At 32.5% G+C, this 14,724-nt stretch overlaps 1 protein-coding gene across 2 annotated transcripts in view; it reads right to left on the bottom strand.

Moving 5' to 3' along the window:
- Positions 1–12,353: 12,353 nt before the first annotated feature.
- LOC106463503 (adhesion G protein-coupled receptor E1-like) overlaps positions 12,354–14,724 on the bottom strand; it is a 77,180-nt gene continuing 74,809 nt past the window's right edge. For both annotated transcript variants that reach the window (XM_022391027.1, XM_022391029.1), the window contains 2 exons: positions 14,399–14,468; positions 12,354–13,978 (listed from right to left, as the gene is read on the bottom strand). In XM_022391027.1, coding sequence (XP_022246735.1) covers positions 12,715–13,978; positions 14,399–14,468 — 1,334 coding nt within the window. In that variant the 3' untranslated portion in view covers positions 12,354–12,714. The remainder of the gene's footprint in view (positions 13,979–14,398; positions 14,469–14,724) is intronic.

Below are 14,724 nucleotides of genomic sequence, written 5' to 3'. Positions count from 1 at the left end.
TGTACTTTCATAACATGCCACTAGATGGCGAAAGTAAATTATATTTCTATTAAGTCTCGTATCAAAGACTTCCATACCCACATTTTCGTTGACTGTCTTGCTATAGGTTACTCTAAAAGGGGTTCTGCTCACAATTTTGCTCTATTGACATTCCAATACTCTTGACTACGGAAATGACGATTGATAAAGATGTGAAAAAAAAAATCACAACATTGGCAGTAGTGCGAAGAAAAGAGATCCGCTAACTAGGCCATGTTATAAACTATGTAAACAACGGCAATAAGGTACTTCGTCAGTACCATATAAAGCGTGGTATTTGCTACACAAGTAAGTAATCAAATATTTTAAAAGTGCGAGTCAACCATAAGGAGAGTGAGGACGGTGTACCGAATAGTGGATCTTAATTATTTGTATGCGTGTTTTACAGGTTTCATTACTAAATGCACATTTCTTTCGTATTTCTTATACAGAAATGCAGCAAAATGTGATTTATAGCAGTATAAATAACCATGAGGTTGGTTACCTTAAACATTCGGAGCAGATAGACGTTTGGACTTTGGGCTCCTTAACTAAAATATTTTTGCCTCGCTAAGCTTGTCAGTTTGTTACCCTTTTTGCAATATTGGTTATTATATTATGTCTTCATCTCTTTCTATAATTCTTTGCCCTTTATATAATGTAAAAAGAGTAGTTTGTGTGCTTGTTACAAAATTTTCGTGCAAGACTAAATAGCCGTCCCAAATTTTGAACTAATAGACCAGAGGGTAACGCAGCTAGTTGACAATACCCACTGCCAACTCTTGACCTACTCTTATCTGGGTGAATAAAATTAACCATTATTCTTCTAACGCACTCATGGCCGAAAGCGCAGAGTGTGTTTTTACGATATCTTTATGCGAACCACGAAATCTCCGATTCACAGTCCAGGCACACCAAAAACAACAACAATTTGGTAGGATTACCTAACATCGCTTTGATTTTGCCTTCCGCTGTGTTCACTCTCCCTCCTGTAATATTGACGCGACATCTATGAATAGTATTTGTCATTAAAAGTGGCTTGTGGTTGTGATACTTTTTCCAATGTTTTATGATTAATTCTGTTTTGCTTATTTTGTAATAAACTCTAGAAAGATTTGTTTTGCTTATTTTAATTAAGAGTAAATCTACACAATTGGCTAATCTGACATGTGCAGGTCGCAGGGATCAAACCCTCAGATCTTCCGTTGAGCCATCGGGTTGAGGAGGAATTCCAGAACGAGTACTGTCGAAACATACTTAGTTTATGTTAAGGTTTTAAAGCAAAGGTGATTTATCCAACAAGTTTTATTAAACGTGATCTTTCTTTTTTACCAGAGGCTGAAAACGATTGGAGTATTAACACTTCTCGATGTTTTAGTAAAAAGTAAAGTGCATTGCTGATAAGTGTTAAGCAAATCCAGAATATTACGTAAGCACATGATAATTAATAAAAAAAATACTTGATAGTTATTACATTACGTAAATACAACATAATTTTTGCCCAGCAGAATTCTTTATGAAATTCAAACATTGTTGACAAGTGCAAAACAGTTCTCAGTTAATATTACATAGATTCCCAATAATCATTAAGTATTTACATAATAACTATCACGTATTTACGTAATAACTATCAAGTATTTACGTAATAACTATCATACATTTATGTAATAATTAGCCCCCAGTGGCTCAACGTTAAGTCTGTGGACGTATAACGCTAAAAATCGGATTTCGATACCTATGATGGGCAGGCACAGCTCAGATAGCCCATTGCTCAACTTTGTTTAAGTTTTGTGCTGAACAAGAAACAAACAAATTCAATATTTGTCACATATTTATGTAATAACAATAACGATACTTGATCCTAATGTTTCACTGTGGTTATAAGGTTAGAGCTGTGCAGTTTTATTTTGCTTCAGATCTAAATCATAAGGAAATTTTGAAATGCCTTGTACGTGTTGATGAAATCGTTATCAGTGTCCTGTTAAATCACAAAATAGAACATTATTACTGCTGAACAGGAAAGTAAGTCATTAGTAGAAACAATTTTGGAATTTCGTGTTTTCAACCTGAATGATATTTTATGTGACACACGAGCAAAATGACTACGTCTAAGGCCCCGTAGTTTGAGTTTAATCATCTATAATGTATAACTACCGACAAAAAGGAGGACAACCAACCAGTAGAACCAATCGACTGCACGAGATTGCCACTGGAAGTACGGAGTGTAGTCAACAGCATATCGGGGCTCGAAGCTTGAATCTTCTGATATACAGCCCAATACGCTAACCACTGGGTCATACCCAAATTAGCAGAAACGTGAAAAGGATAAATGAAATCCATTCTTCAAGAGAAGCACTGGGTCGGACAACATGTATCCTGGTCACAATTGCTAACTTATCTATCCCATTAATAACGTTCGCTCATTACAGGTTTATCCATAACAACTAAAGATGGACGTATCTAACTGTAAAGTTAGAGTTTTAGCCTCATCATTATTCAATTCGAATAGACAATAGAAATGTCCGGCTTTTAAAAAAATCTTTAACAACATCAAATAGTGAAAAGAATTTCTTCGTAAATTGTACAGTTAGAAATTTAATAAAAGCTTATAAATAATGCATTAGAAGGGCTGGTATGAAATTCTCTTAACCCATTAGATTAATTTGAAAACACAGAAAATGCACAGATATAAAGCACATTATTATAATGCTTAGTTAATGATATGTAAGCTTCAAATATCGTTTCAAACATTTGTCTGAAGATATTTTTTTAGACTTGATTTCAAATAGCATGGAAGTAATTATTACATTTTATTTGGAACCGTGCCACATCATGCACGCCTTTGAAGCTTATGAATAACGAAAATAATTTGTTTTACGGAAAAGCGAGTTGATTTGTGATATATATATATATTATCTTTGATTATTTTTAGATTTATTAAATACTTACGGTTTGCTTGAAAAGTTCACAAATTTTCCGTCTGTTTTTGCTAAAGAGTCTCAAAATGAAAATAGAGTACAAAACTTAGCAACACGTTTTTCTGTGATAATAAGCTTTTCCGTCTGAATAAATGAAACACAACTATATAAATAAATAGAACACAACTATATAAACAAGAGTGGCAGCAAATGGCAGCAAAGGTGTTATCTTATTTTCTTTATAACAGTCTCTCGGTGGGTTAGAAGTAAGTATGCGGACTTAAAACGCTAAAATCTAAGTTCGATTTCCGCAACTTACAGAGTACAGATAATCCATTGTGTAACTTTTAACTAAAAACAAAATCGAACATCTTTATAAAACTATTTTCAGTTCTTACACTTCACATGTAAATGGTTGCTTATATAGAGCATTAACATCGTTTTTTTTATCGTTAAACGTTTTTTGTAAGCCGTACTTAAAAGATGAGTTAACGTTACAGACAAGTAAAGTAACATAAAGAGAAGGTTTGTAGTTTTACTGTAGGGGAGGGTGGGATGCTGAACGTTATGTGCTTTCGATAAATTATCCTACATACGAAGACTTTTCTGACTTTTTTTTTTGCAATAATCATATGATTCTGAAAATTCATAAATTACCTGAGCAAACTTTTATAAATTGAAACAAATTTAGAATTTTACTTTAAACTGATTGGATGAGACCGGATAGCCTTGAAATCTGTATTACATTTTCTGAAAGCATTTTAAAAATAACGATATAAAAATATAATTTTCTTTAAGATTATTCATCTAATATTTTGTTAGTTAACTGTAACAAAATTATTGGAGTCCTAAACCAATCTTCCAATCGTAGCAGTGTTATAAAGAAACATACAAGTCGAAGCTTTAATATTTCAAATTTTATTATACTCTTCATCAATAGATGACGCTCTAAGCTACGTTCTCGAACATTGTTAGTTCTTTGCTAATAATCTTGATAGTGATTATATGAGCAATAATTCATAGCATATCATGAACAAGCAGAAGGGAAGAGACTTTATAAATAATAACAACAGAAGTTCCATGTTTTTGTACATAACAGAAAAATGTGAGGCAGTTACGTAAGGTAGGGTGAAGAGGAATATAAGCTTTTAAACTCAGAGAATGTGAAATACATTTTCCACAACTGTTTGCAACTGCTATAAGTTGGCAGGATAAAACAAAAAAGGAATAGAGAAAATAACGAGATTTGCATAAAAGACAGTAGAAAAAAATCATTGTTATGATTTATTTAAATTGAAATGAAAACAAGATTTCTTCATCGTAAAATGGTCTAAAGTACAATGATTCATGTTTTTATATATCTAAATAAGTTTTACCAGAAATGATAAATTATTCACATCTGTGGACCACGTTAATAACGTTCATTTCTACATAGTTGTATTATAAAAATGCGCAATCACGATTTTCTTAATCGTAAGAACAGTATGTCGCATATAACTTAAAAATTATGTCATTTTCTTCTTTCCATGTGATTTTTTCTCTTTTATAAATACGATGATATAGATTAATTTAGGCCAATCGAAACCAATGGTTAGCGTGCCAGACTGTGAAGCTCATGTTTACGAGGTCGCGTACACTTACCGCCAAACAAATAAAGAATATTGTGATCTTCACTTTAGAGCCGTGTGTATGTTTTATAAGAATGATGGTCAAATCCCACTACTTGGCTTTTCAAGAATAACCCTAGATTTTGCAGTGAGTGGTGTTGAATAGTTGCTTTCTCTCTAGTCTTATCACATCAAAATGAATAACGGCTAGCGCAAATAGCTTTACGCAAAATCTAATAAACAAACAGTTACATGAAATGTTTTCACTTTTTATTAACAGTTTTTTATTGTCATTATCGTTTAGTTCCATGACAGTATTAAAATATCAATAACCTCAATTATAATAAAATATTTTATTCTTTATGTACTTTGTTTTGGTAAACATAGTATGAAACTTCTACCACGATTTCGAAAGGATGGAAAATCAGTTCTACACGCTTCGCAAAAATTGCATAATATTATCTGCATTTTGAAACAAATCGTTATTATTGTAACAATACTATTGTGAATGGAAAAATATTTTCTGTTTCTCTCTATATGTTATTCGTTTATTTGTTATTAAGAACAAATCTACACGATGGACCATATGTGTAGTGCCCACCACGGATATCCAATTCAGGTTTTTAGCGTTAAAAGATTTCAGACTTACCGCTTAGCCACTGGGGGCTATTCGTATTTTGTATTTTTGGCAAAGCTACCAAGGCTATCTACCACTGTACCTAATTCTGAACTACTGATCAGATGGAAGGCACCCATTCAGTAGCACCCAATCATTCACCAACCATGCTAATGGACTGACTGTCACTCTTATAACGTACCCACAGCTTTAAGTACAAGTAAAAATTGTGGCATCGCAAGGATTCGAACTCGGCTATCTATATCTTAAGACTACATCTTATCATTTTTATCACAAATGTAAATGTCATCGTTTTGCTAAAATCCATAAAAACAGAACATTGATCATGACGTTTTTACGGAGACTAATTAATATTAAAGATGAAATCAAACTACCAAAATGAACCAGTCGTGGCCTAGCAGTTAACCTCCTAGAACGTAAATCCGATAGCTCATAGCTTGTTGCCATAAAAAACGCGAGCCCCACTTTAAGACTGTGGATGTGCTATAAAATTGACGATCAAATCCAAGTATTCGATCAGTAACAAAAGATTTGGCAGTGGGTGCTTTGATTATCTGCCTTTCTTCTATCCGTTCAAAATTAGATAGCTTTTTTTTTGTAGTTTTGTACGAAAATTCTGAAAAAAAAAATCAAAATCGACACAGTTCATTAACGAATATTAAAAAAATTTTACTTTCTTCATCAAGGCTTTTCTTACCTTTCAAATTCAAGACCAAAAGTACTTACTTGTTGTAACCGATCTTTGCTGATGTCCTATAAATGTTTATCTATACGTTCATTTGTAATTCAAAACTTACACACATACAATACTTCAGCACCCATTTCAGTGAATAAATAAAAACGTTTCGTATAAATAAACTCAAAACTTGTGAGTAATAGAAATATCTATTGCACCTGTACTTGATCGCACGAAGTCGCGTAGTTAGTGCCAGGATGTTTTTTCCTCAGAAGTAATTCCCGTTATTATAGATATATTTTATACAAAAAGGACAAGACTCTGCAGAATATTTACGTTCTCGCGAAAGTAAATTTAAAATATATGATTTATTACTGTGGGTTTCTAGGAATTCAAAGTCGTCATACATTATTAAGAATGACATTTCTGTTGATTCTACAAATACACTTATTCCAAACAAACAGGATTTATTCATCCGATATGATTTTATTTGTTCGTTCTTGAACATTACTTAGAATAAAAACGCATTATTCATACTTAACAGGTTTCGTAGTCACATATGTATTTTTCAATTGTGGCTGTATCAATCACAAACATACAAGAAAAGGAGTTATCGTTATAAATCTTAACATACTTAAACATGAAAAACAGAGAACATGTAAGTCTCTATATACTGCGGCATAGAAACTTAATTAACTTTATGAATGACGTAGTTCATTGAATTTATTTCAAAGTAAAGGTCACTTTGAAAAATAAATCATTCAGTTGAAATTGTTCTTTGGATGTTAGGTTATTTAGCTTTAGACTAAAGATCGAGAAGTTACTGGTATAAGACAAATCTAATGGCAGTGACTGACATGTTTACCAAAGGTTTGTTTGTGCACAAAATTACACAATGGGTTATTTGTGCTTTGCCCATTGCAGGCATCGAAATCCGATTTTTAAGGTTATAAGCCTTCAGACTCCCCAGTGAGCCATCGAAAACGGGGAGCCTGATCATATGCAGTTTGGCCCAGTTATTATTTTTTTATCCTTTGACTACCCACCCACCCACAAAACAAACAGACGAACCAAAAACAAATACAATGAGCCGTAATTAATATTAACATCCGATCACAGCAAGCTACGTTTAGAGTGAAACTAAAAATCAACTTGACAATCAGTATAGCTAATTAAATATATTTTTCTTACATTACTACTTAAATGTATTGTTTCCTCAGTTGTGTACCCTCGCTGTTGACCGTAAAAGCAATAATATCTCACGATGTTATGAGATTTAGGTTAGTCTTAAATACATGTATATTAACCTAACAATGCAAAAAAAAATGTATAATAAAAGTATAATAATAAAAATTAATGACATCCGTAATGTCCCTCGCTAGGACAGCAGTAAGTCTACGGACTTACAACGCTAAAATCTGGGATTCGATTCCCCTTGGTGGGCACAGCAGATAACCCGATCTGGCTTTGCTATATAAAAAAAAACACACACAAAAGAAAAACAGGCATTCAAAATACTGTATAGTATAATTCTATTGATGAAAGCAACAATAAATAATACAATATACGTTACATAAGGAACAAACACTAGCTATGCGGTTAAGTAATGTCTGTATTAACCTTTCAACTGCGTTTGGCGTCATATGATGTTAGCATTTTGCGAGCAACATTTTGAATGGGCCACCGCAAAAATTTGATGATGACAAAACCTTGTCGAAACGTTGTACATTTGCTGTTATGTTAAACTTATATTAAAGTTTTTCTTCGTTACCCATTCAAGCCGTCTCCAACCATTATAAAACATTATGAAGTCCTTTTCAGGAATATGTACAAAATGGTTTACTTTATAATCTAAGCACATCGTGATGAGAAAAACAAGGAATAAAGTGATAGAAAAAACGTTGGCCAAGTAGAGTAGATAACTGTGTTGATATCAATTTTAAGAAAGTTTAAAACATCACTTTCTGTCGTCAAACTGACTGTTTGGCTCCAGTAACCATTAGTACTCGAGACCGAACTGACGAGCCCTGATATTAAACGATAGGCCTCGTCAGCACTGGATATAGCAGATGAATTTTACATATTCTTACATTCATCTTTACTTTCACTCTTAAGTTCTTATAATTTCAAGTGTTAAAACTCCACTTTTCTTCATGAAATTGATTTTTGCTACAGTAATTTAAAATAGGCGAGACCATGTTGATGTTACGAAAGTAGAAACTCCATTTTTCGCCCTAGTGGCACAGATGTATGTCTGCGGACTTCTGGCGCTAAAAGCCAGTAGTGAACGAAACAAAAATATCTGATTGTGTAGCTTTGCGCATAACTACCAAAAACAAATTCCACTTGTCGTCATCAAATTAACTCTGGTTCCATTAACCATAAATAGTCGAAATCGTATTCATGTTACAAATGTTAAAACTCTACTTAATCTTATCACACCAATTGTGGTCTCAGTAACTCTGTTCCCCCGGTGGGTCAACAGTAAGTTCGTGGATTTACAATGATAAAATATTACATTGCGCTAGAAAACAACAGCAGTATCCATTGATTGTCGTGAATAATTCCGAGAGCAGGTACGTATATATAATATAATCATCATTGTTATATTATTCTTCAAAACACACACAAGCTATATTTTTTACACACATTAAACAACTAAACTTGTGTGGCAAGTAAAAACCAAAGCATCTTTAGCCAGCTTAAGATGTTGAAAGTTATGATTATAAAATATAAATATAGTTATATTGTTGACAGCAATCTGCATAAATCAGTTATGTTGCTGAAAGCAATCTGCATAAATAACTAAAAAACAGCAACAATTTTTAACATCTGTCAGGCTGTCGCGAATGTAACTACAGAGAGCTCTTTCCGAATTTAAGGTGGCGAACATTAGGTAGACGATCTAGTTTAACTATGACATAAAGATTGGTTAACAAGAGAATTATGAAAGTATTATGCGTAAAATGCCCATTCCGTGAATGCACTTTATTCGCTGTATTTTTATGGTGTTTAAATGAAAATTTACGGAGCACTTTTTTATGTTATCTTATACTTTTATTCCATGCTTATATCTCCGTAGAAGTGTCTTTACTACTAGTAAGTACCGTAATATTTTCTAATCAATGGAATAGCTGCATTGACGAAGTCTTTGGATTTTAAGTTCCTGAAAAACAACTACCAACTTACTGCCTCCTGATCAGCATTTTCTTTTGCTAGAATGTAAACATCTTAACATCATAGTAAATTAACGGTTGTAAAGTTTAAAAAACCTAAGAATATCGCATGTATTTATTTTGCATTATATAACAAGTTCATTTCAACGTTAAGACCGAAAAAAACTGCCTAAATATGTTTTTGAAGATTACTAAATATTTGTCAGGACGTAAAACGAAACGTCGACTTTTTTTTAAAATCCTTTTGCAACCAAGAAGTACAGAGTTGAAAATTTAAACGAAGTTTCCTGTAAAACATTTTTATCCATGTTTTCTGCAGTTATTTTAAATTAAGATAATTTCGGTTTCAGTTTTTTGTTAAATGTTATTGATTTTATAAAACGAAACGAGAGATCTCGATGTTTTTCTAAGCTTTATGCAACCATGTTAGCACAGAGGTGAAAGCTCTTCACATTTTAATGAAATTTCGTGGAAAGCAGTTTTATCTAGGTTTTTTCTGCAGTTGTTTTAATAATTGAGAATATATATTTCACTGTCTGTCATAAAGTTTTCTGTTATTTAAATTTTGAACAAGATATTTTTGATACGTTTAATATACATTAAATGAAATGCATATCGTATATATTATTGATTAAAAAGTCCTTGCTTTAAATATGGTCTCTTTGTTTTATTCACACATATATTTAAGGTTTAAATAATCTTATGCTTAATGAAATGTGTGCGTGTTGTTTGAAGTACACTACGTATCGACCTAAAAGTTAGGACTCACTTTACTTGCAGACAATTAAGTCAAAATTTAGCTTACTCGTGGGCCGCAGAAAGAATTCACCCAATCTGTAAACTTCAAAGTTAAGATTCTCCTCATTTATAGATCTAATTTTCAATTTTGAAATTTACGCTTTTGACTTTAAGCTCAATGTTTATTCTGCTTATAGAACTCAAGACCAAACTCATTTTACTAGTTTACAGGCTGAAAATCTTATTTCACCCTACTTGTAGACGTCTAGGTCTTGATTTACCTTACTTATAATAAATTTCAGTGACAGGGTTCACTCTAATTTATAGACCCAAATATCAAGAATTATCCTTTTTTTATGAACCATAGAGTAAAACCAGCAACGCTTATCCTTTTGTAAATCTTATTCTGAATTGAATCTAATGATACATTTTACAGCCAAGAATAGACACTACTCTAAAACTTGGCTTCTTACACTTTTAAGGTTATACGGCTGATGTAACTTGAAAATATTTTTCCAGAACCATACTTAATTCTTTTGTACCCAAGAAAATGAAAATGTTGTTTAATTTCACAAAAATAGTCAAGTCTATAAGTTCAGCCCCCCAGTAGCACAGCGGTATGTCTGCGGACTTACAACGCTAGAATCCGGGTTTCGATACCCGTGGTGGGCAGAGCACAGATAGCCCATTGTGTAGCTTTGTGCTTAACTTCAAACAAACAAACTATAAGTTCAATCCAAATTAGCAAACATAGCAACTATATTCTAGAAAGAAGTTGAAAAACACGACTGCCAATACAGAAGCACATTAAGCCTAACTAACACCCACGGGATCATAATAACGTACTTCTTTCAGTATTTGGGTAAAAGTTAAGGCCATAATTATTAATACTGCAATCATATTCACGTGAACATGCTACTCTAACTTCTTCTTACACCGGAGTGTCACTTATAAATATGTTTTAAGTTTATTACCATGGTTGTTAACTGCTGACAGAATCGTGAGAGTAACAACGAAATATTATGGTAATTATTCAAATCTTATAACTTATGACAATTCCCGGTTTCTGTGGTATTTGTGAGTCTAAATGTTATAATATTAATTAGTTCGTGCTTTTTCTTGTTTTTATTTATTTATTTTTCTTGGATACCGAACGTGGAAGAACTGAAGCGTTTCGAATGTATTATATATATAATTATATATAATTAGTGAAATTGTCACAGAAAACTTAACAGTTAAAAGATGCACATTTTTTGAACAGCAAAATAATATTTATCTTGATTTATCACGATCTCATTAAGCAACTGTTTTATTCACAGTGATACTGTATACATGCGAAAAATTTAAGTTATTTAAGTAACATTTTTCGGTAGTAAATATATTCAAAATATTTTACGTTATTTAGTTGTCAAAAAGTTTTTAGTTTTAAAAAAGACAAACACACACGAACTTTCTTAATAAATCGTAGTCAGTCGAAAAGATCTGTATTTGGGTATCTGAAAGTTTTTTTCATATCAAATCACTTTTTTTGGACCACGTTTCACAAAATCAATCGATGTAAACTATCAGTAACAGCTGTTCATTAAAACTTTATTGAAGTAGAACTGGCAGTGATCATTACACACATACAAACTAAGCAATCTTATAAAATATCGAAGTAAAATAAATAATAAATAATAGTTTGTTTAAATACTTGTAAAAATATAATATTTTGATTTTTTTACTTTATGTGGCAAAAGCTTTCTAGCCTTACAATCACACGATTTGGAATCAGTTAACAGAAATGAATGTATTTTAGTTATTAGAAAAGTTTCATTCCAGAAGCAATTGATTTTCGACAGTTTAAAGTAACAAGAAATTAATATTTGTAAGACTTCTAGGCATATAAATCAGTTGAAGCTTAATGAAAAATACAATATATCATTTATTTTCTGCAATGTATTTATCTATTGTAAAATTTAATATTTTCTGTACATTTTATTCTGAATGCTGCCGTATTCTCATACATAATCATAAAGTTTTCACCGTATTTTAATTTTGTTTGTTTTGTGATAAAGTACGACCTTAAATTGAAATTATCGGATAACCTACGTTCAGTGTTGAATGAGTGATGCTAATTTCTTGTCACGGTTCAAGTGTACACAAGAGGTAACCGTGTATTGTGCATTATTCAGTTAAGTATGTTGTGGAAACTGTTATAAAAATGTAAAGACAAGTTTTAGCTCAGATACAGAGAACTTTGGCAATCATAAATTATAGAGTATGCAGGAATTAGACGAACACTTAGCTCTCAAATCATATCTAATTCTAAAACCTTCTGACCAAAAAATGATTACTTCACTCGGGTAGAGAAGGTTAGTATAAAAACATATGGCAAGAATGTACTGACGTACAAAAATGTTTTCGAAGAATACTTAAAATCTCAGAACATCACGGTGTTCATAGTGAGACTTGGTAGGTTTGATAATAATAATAATAATAAATAGAACTACTTTCTTAAATTACAAATTAAAAAAATAACATCGTCGCCTACCATATATACTTGAATAATCCCCTCCTATTTGACATATGTTATCTTCCTCCCTAAACAAGGCCAGGTTTTAGAAAGTTTAATCGTTAATCACACTAAGTTTTTATTTTAAAGTAAGATTTCTAAATTACGCCTGTTGCACATATTCATAATGTGCCGGAAGAAAATAGTGGCCTTTACGTTTAATATATAAATAACTAGCGCTTTTAGGATGATTTGACTGCTAGTTTTAATTTTGTGGTTTGGCAGCTTGTACACGATTTGTTTTTTCTGTAGGAATATTCAAATGTTTCCTAAACATATATTCTACAAGCTTCTTTTGCAGAAACTTTTCTATAAAAAATAACTTTCACGAAAGTAAACTGCGGTGTCTCTCGGAAGGCATATCAGTAGATAATAACCAATACTTCACTGTCAAGCGTCTGTTTTGGAACTTTCATTAAAGCGTATGTCTAGGTTATAAGTTGATTCACACTTCAATGGTAATGCGTAGACACTTTTGCCTAGTTTCTGTACAAGATCCTCGGGTTTTTTTATTGTTGGGTTATTGTAACGTGGATATGAGTGTGTTTTACGAGAAGAAAATTTTCTTTGGTTGAAATATTTATAGGGAGTTGTAGCAAGTATCAAGTCCTCGTCTAGGTTATCTGGGTGATGTAACAAGTCTTGTATACATAGTTTTGTACATTGACTTGTTGACTCATCATCACCAATTCTATGATGATAATGAAAACTGTTACAATGATCTCTGAGGGCCATTGTACCTTTCGAACTTGCAACATTTTCACTTTTAGAATCTATTACCTCATTAGCAAAGTTATGTGCAAAACAATATTCCCATGGAAATTTTGATTTTGGTGATGATGATGACTGATAGCCACTTTCGTCTCCTGAAACCCCATCTTCACCATTAGTTGGAGCATCTTCATCAATAAATCCAATTGATGCAAAGGGATCACCATCAGGCAAGTCTTCGAGTGAAGGTGAGTAATTTGTGTCGCGATCTGGATTTACAGTGACTTCAGTGTTATCCAAAGGATTTGATTGACTCTTATTTTTAAAGCTGTTTTCATCTTCCAGAGGGTTAGTGTTGTTAACAACTCGGGATAATGTGGGGTTAGGAGTTTCTTTGTTTGGAATTGGATTCCAATACACCAAAGTGCTCGTTGTGTCACTACTGGTGCTGCTCAAAATATGATCAGAAGCCGAGTGACCATTGGACTGCTTGCGAGCAGGGTTTGAATTTGTATGCCAAGATCCACCAGGCGGAACAACACCTCGGTGCTTTTTGAAAGTCCTTGTTTTGACTAATTGAATCCAACCATTTCTAGCTTCTGGATATTGAAGACAACGGACAAGAAAGATGAGAAAGCCCTGAAGAGAATTAGCAATGCAAAAGACATACTGGAAGACCAGTTTGGCTTTACCTACCGCCAGGACTCCAAAAACCCACGTGACCCCCAAAAGAGTCATTACAGTGAACGCTCCACGAACCTGAGCAGCGATGACTGCATAAGAACTACTGTCGATCTGAACTCTGGGTTTAGTGTTCATCCGAGGTGTGAACAGTACTCTGGTGACCATTACAAACACAGCGATATTTACCAGTAGAATGAGACACGAAGGACCCAAGAAGGAGATGTAGTATACATAAGGATTGGCTGGAGAAAGCATGCAACTAGAGAAAGATAAGAATAGTGCTTGTTACGTATCCACACTATAAACACTTTAGTTATGCCCAAGTCATACATAAGAGTAAATTTATATCATTTTAAAGTTATTGGCATTAGAATATACATTTACACAAAATATAGAATTATACAAACTCTAATTGATGTAAAACACCCTCAATAAATATTTTAAACAAGCTAAGAAACTGGGGATGTATTAAATTAATTTTAGTATCAACATTGATCCAGTCATTAATTCCACTAACAACTTACTCTTGTAATTAAAGAGTACCAAAACAAGTATCTTCAGATTATTTGGTAAACTATGGAAAACAGTCTCTCTCTAATAGTTGGCTCATATAAGTTAAATAGCTTAGAAAAGATTTAAGTGTTGAATAACATTAGATAAAGTTTAAAGTCGTACTTACAGTTTATTTTTGTAACCATACTCTTCAAAATTGATCCCAACCGCAACACCAACTATTAACAATGGACAACCTGAAGAAAATAGTTGGTTAAGCAACTTGGTAGTTCAAATCATCATATTGATCTAGTGCAAACACACTTTAGATACAATAGATGAATTATGCTTTATATAAAATCACTTAATATGTATAGCATCATTCTCTCTCAGTATCTTAATAAAAAAAACTAAATTTTAGTGACTGTTTGGAACATACGATTTAGAATAAAATACTTTGTCTATCTAGCTGTATTAACATAAAATACTTTGTCTATCTAGGTGTATTAGCAT

This window comes from Limulus polyphemus, unplaced genomic scaffold (genome assembly GCF_000517525.1).
Source record: "Limulus polyphemus unplaced genomic scaffold, Limulus_polyphemus-2.1.2 Scaffold1426, whole genome shotgun sequence".
Lineage (NCBI taxonomy): Eukaryota > Metazoa > Arthropoda > Merostomata > Xiphosura > Limulidae > Limulus > Limulus polyphemus.
Note: the sequence above shows the minus strand (reverse complement) of the source record. Positions and strands in the feature narration are given on the sequence as shown.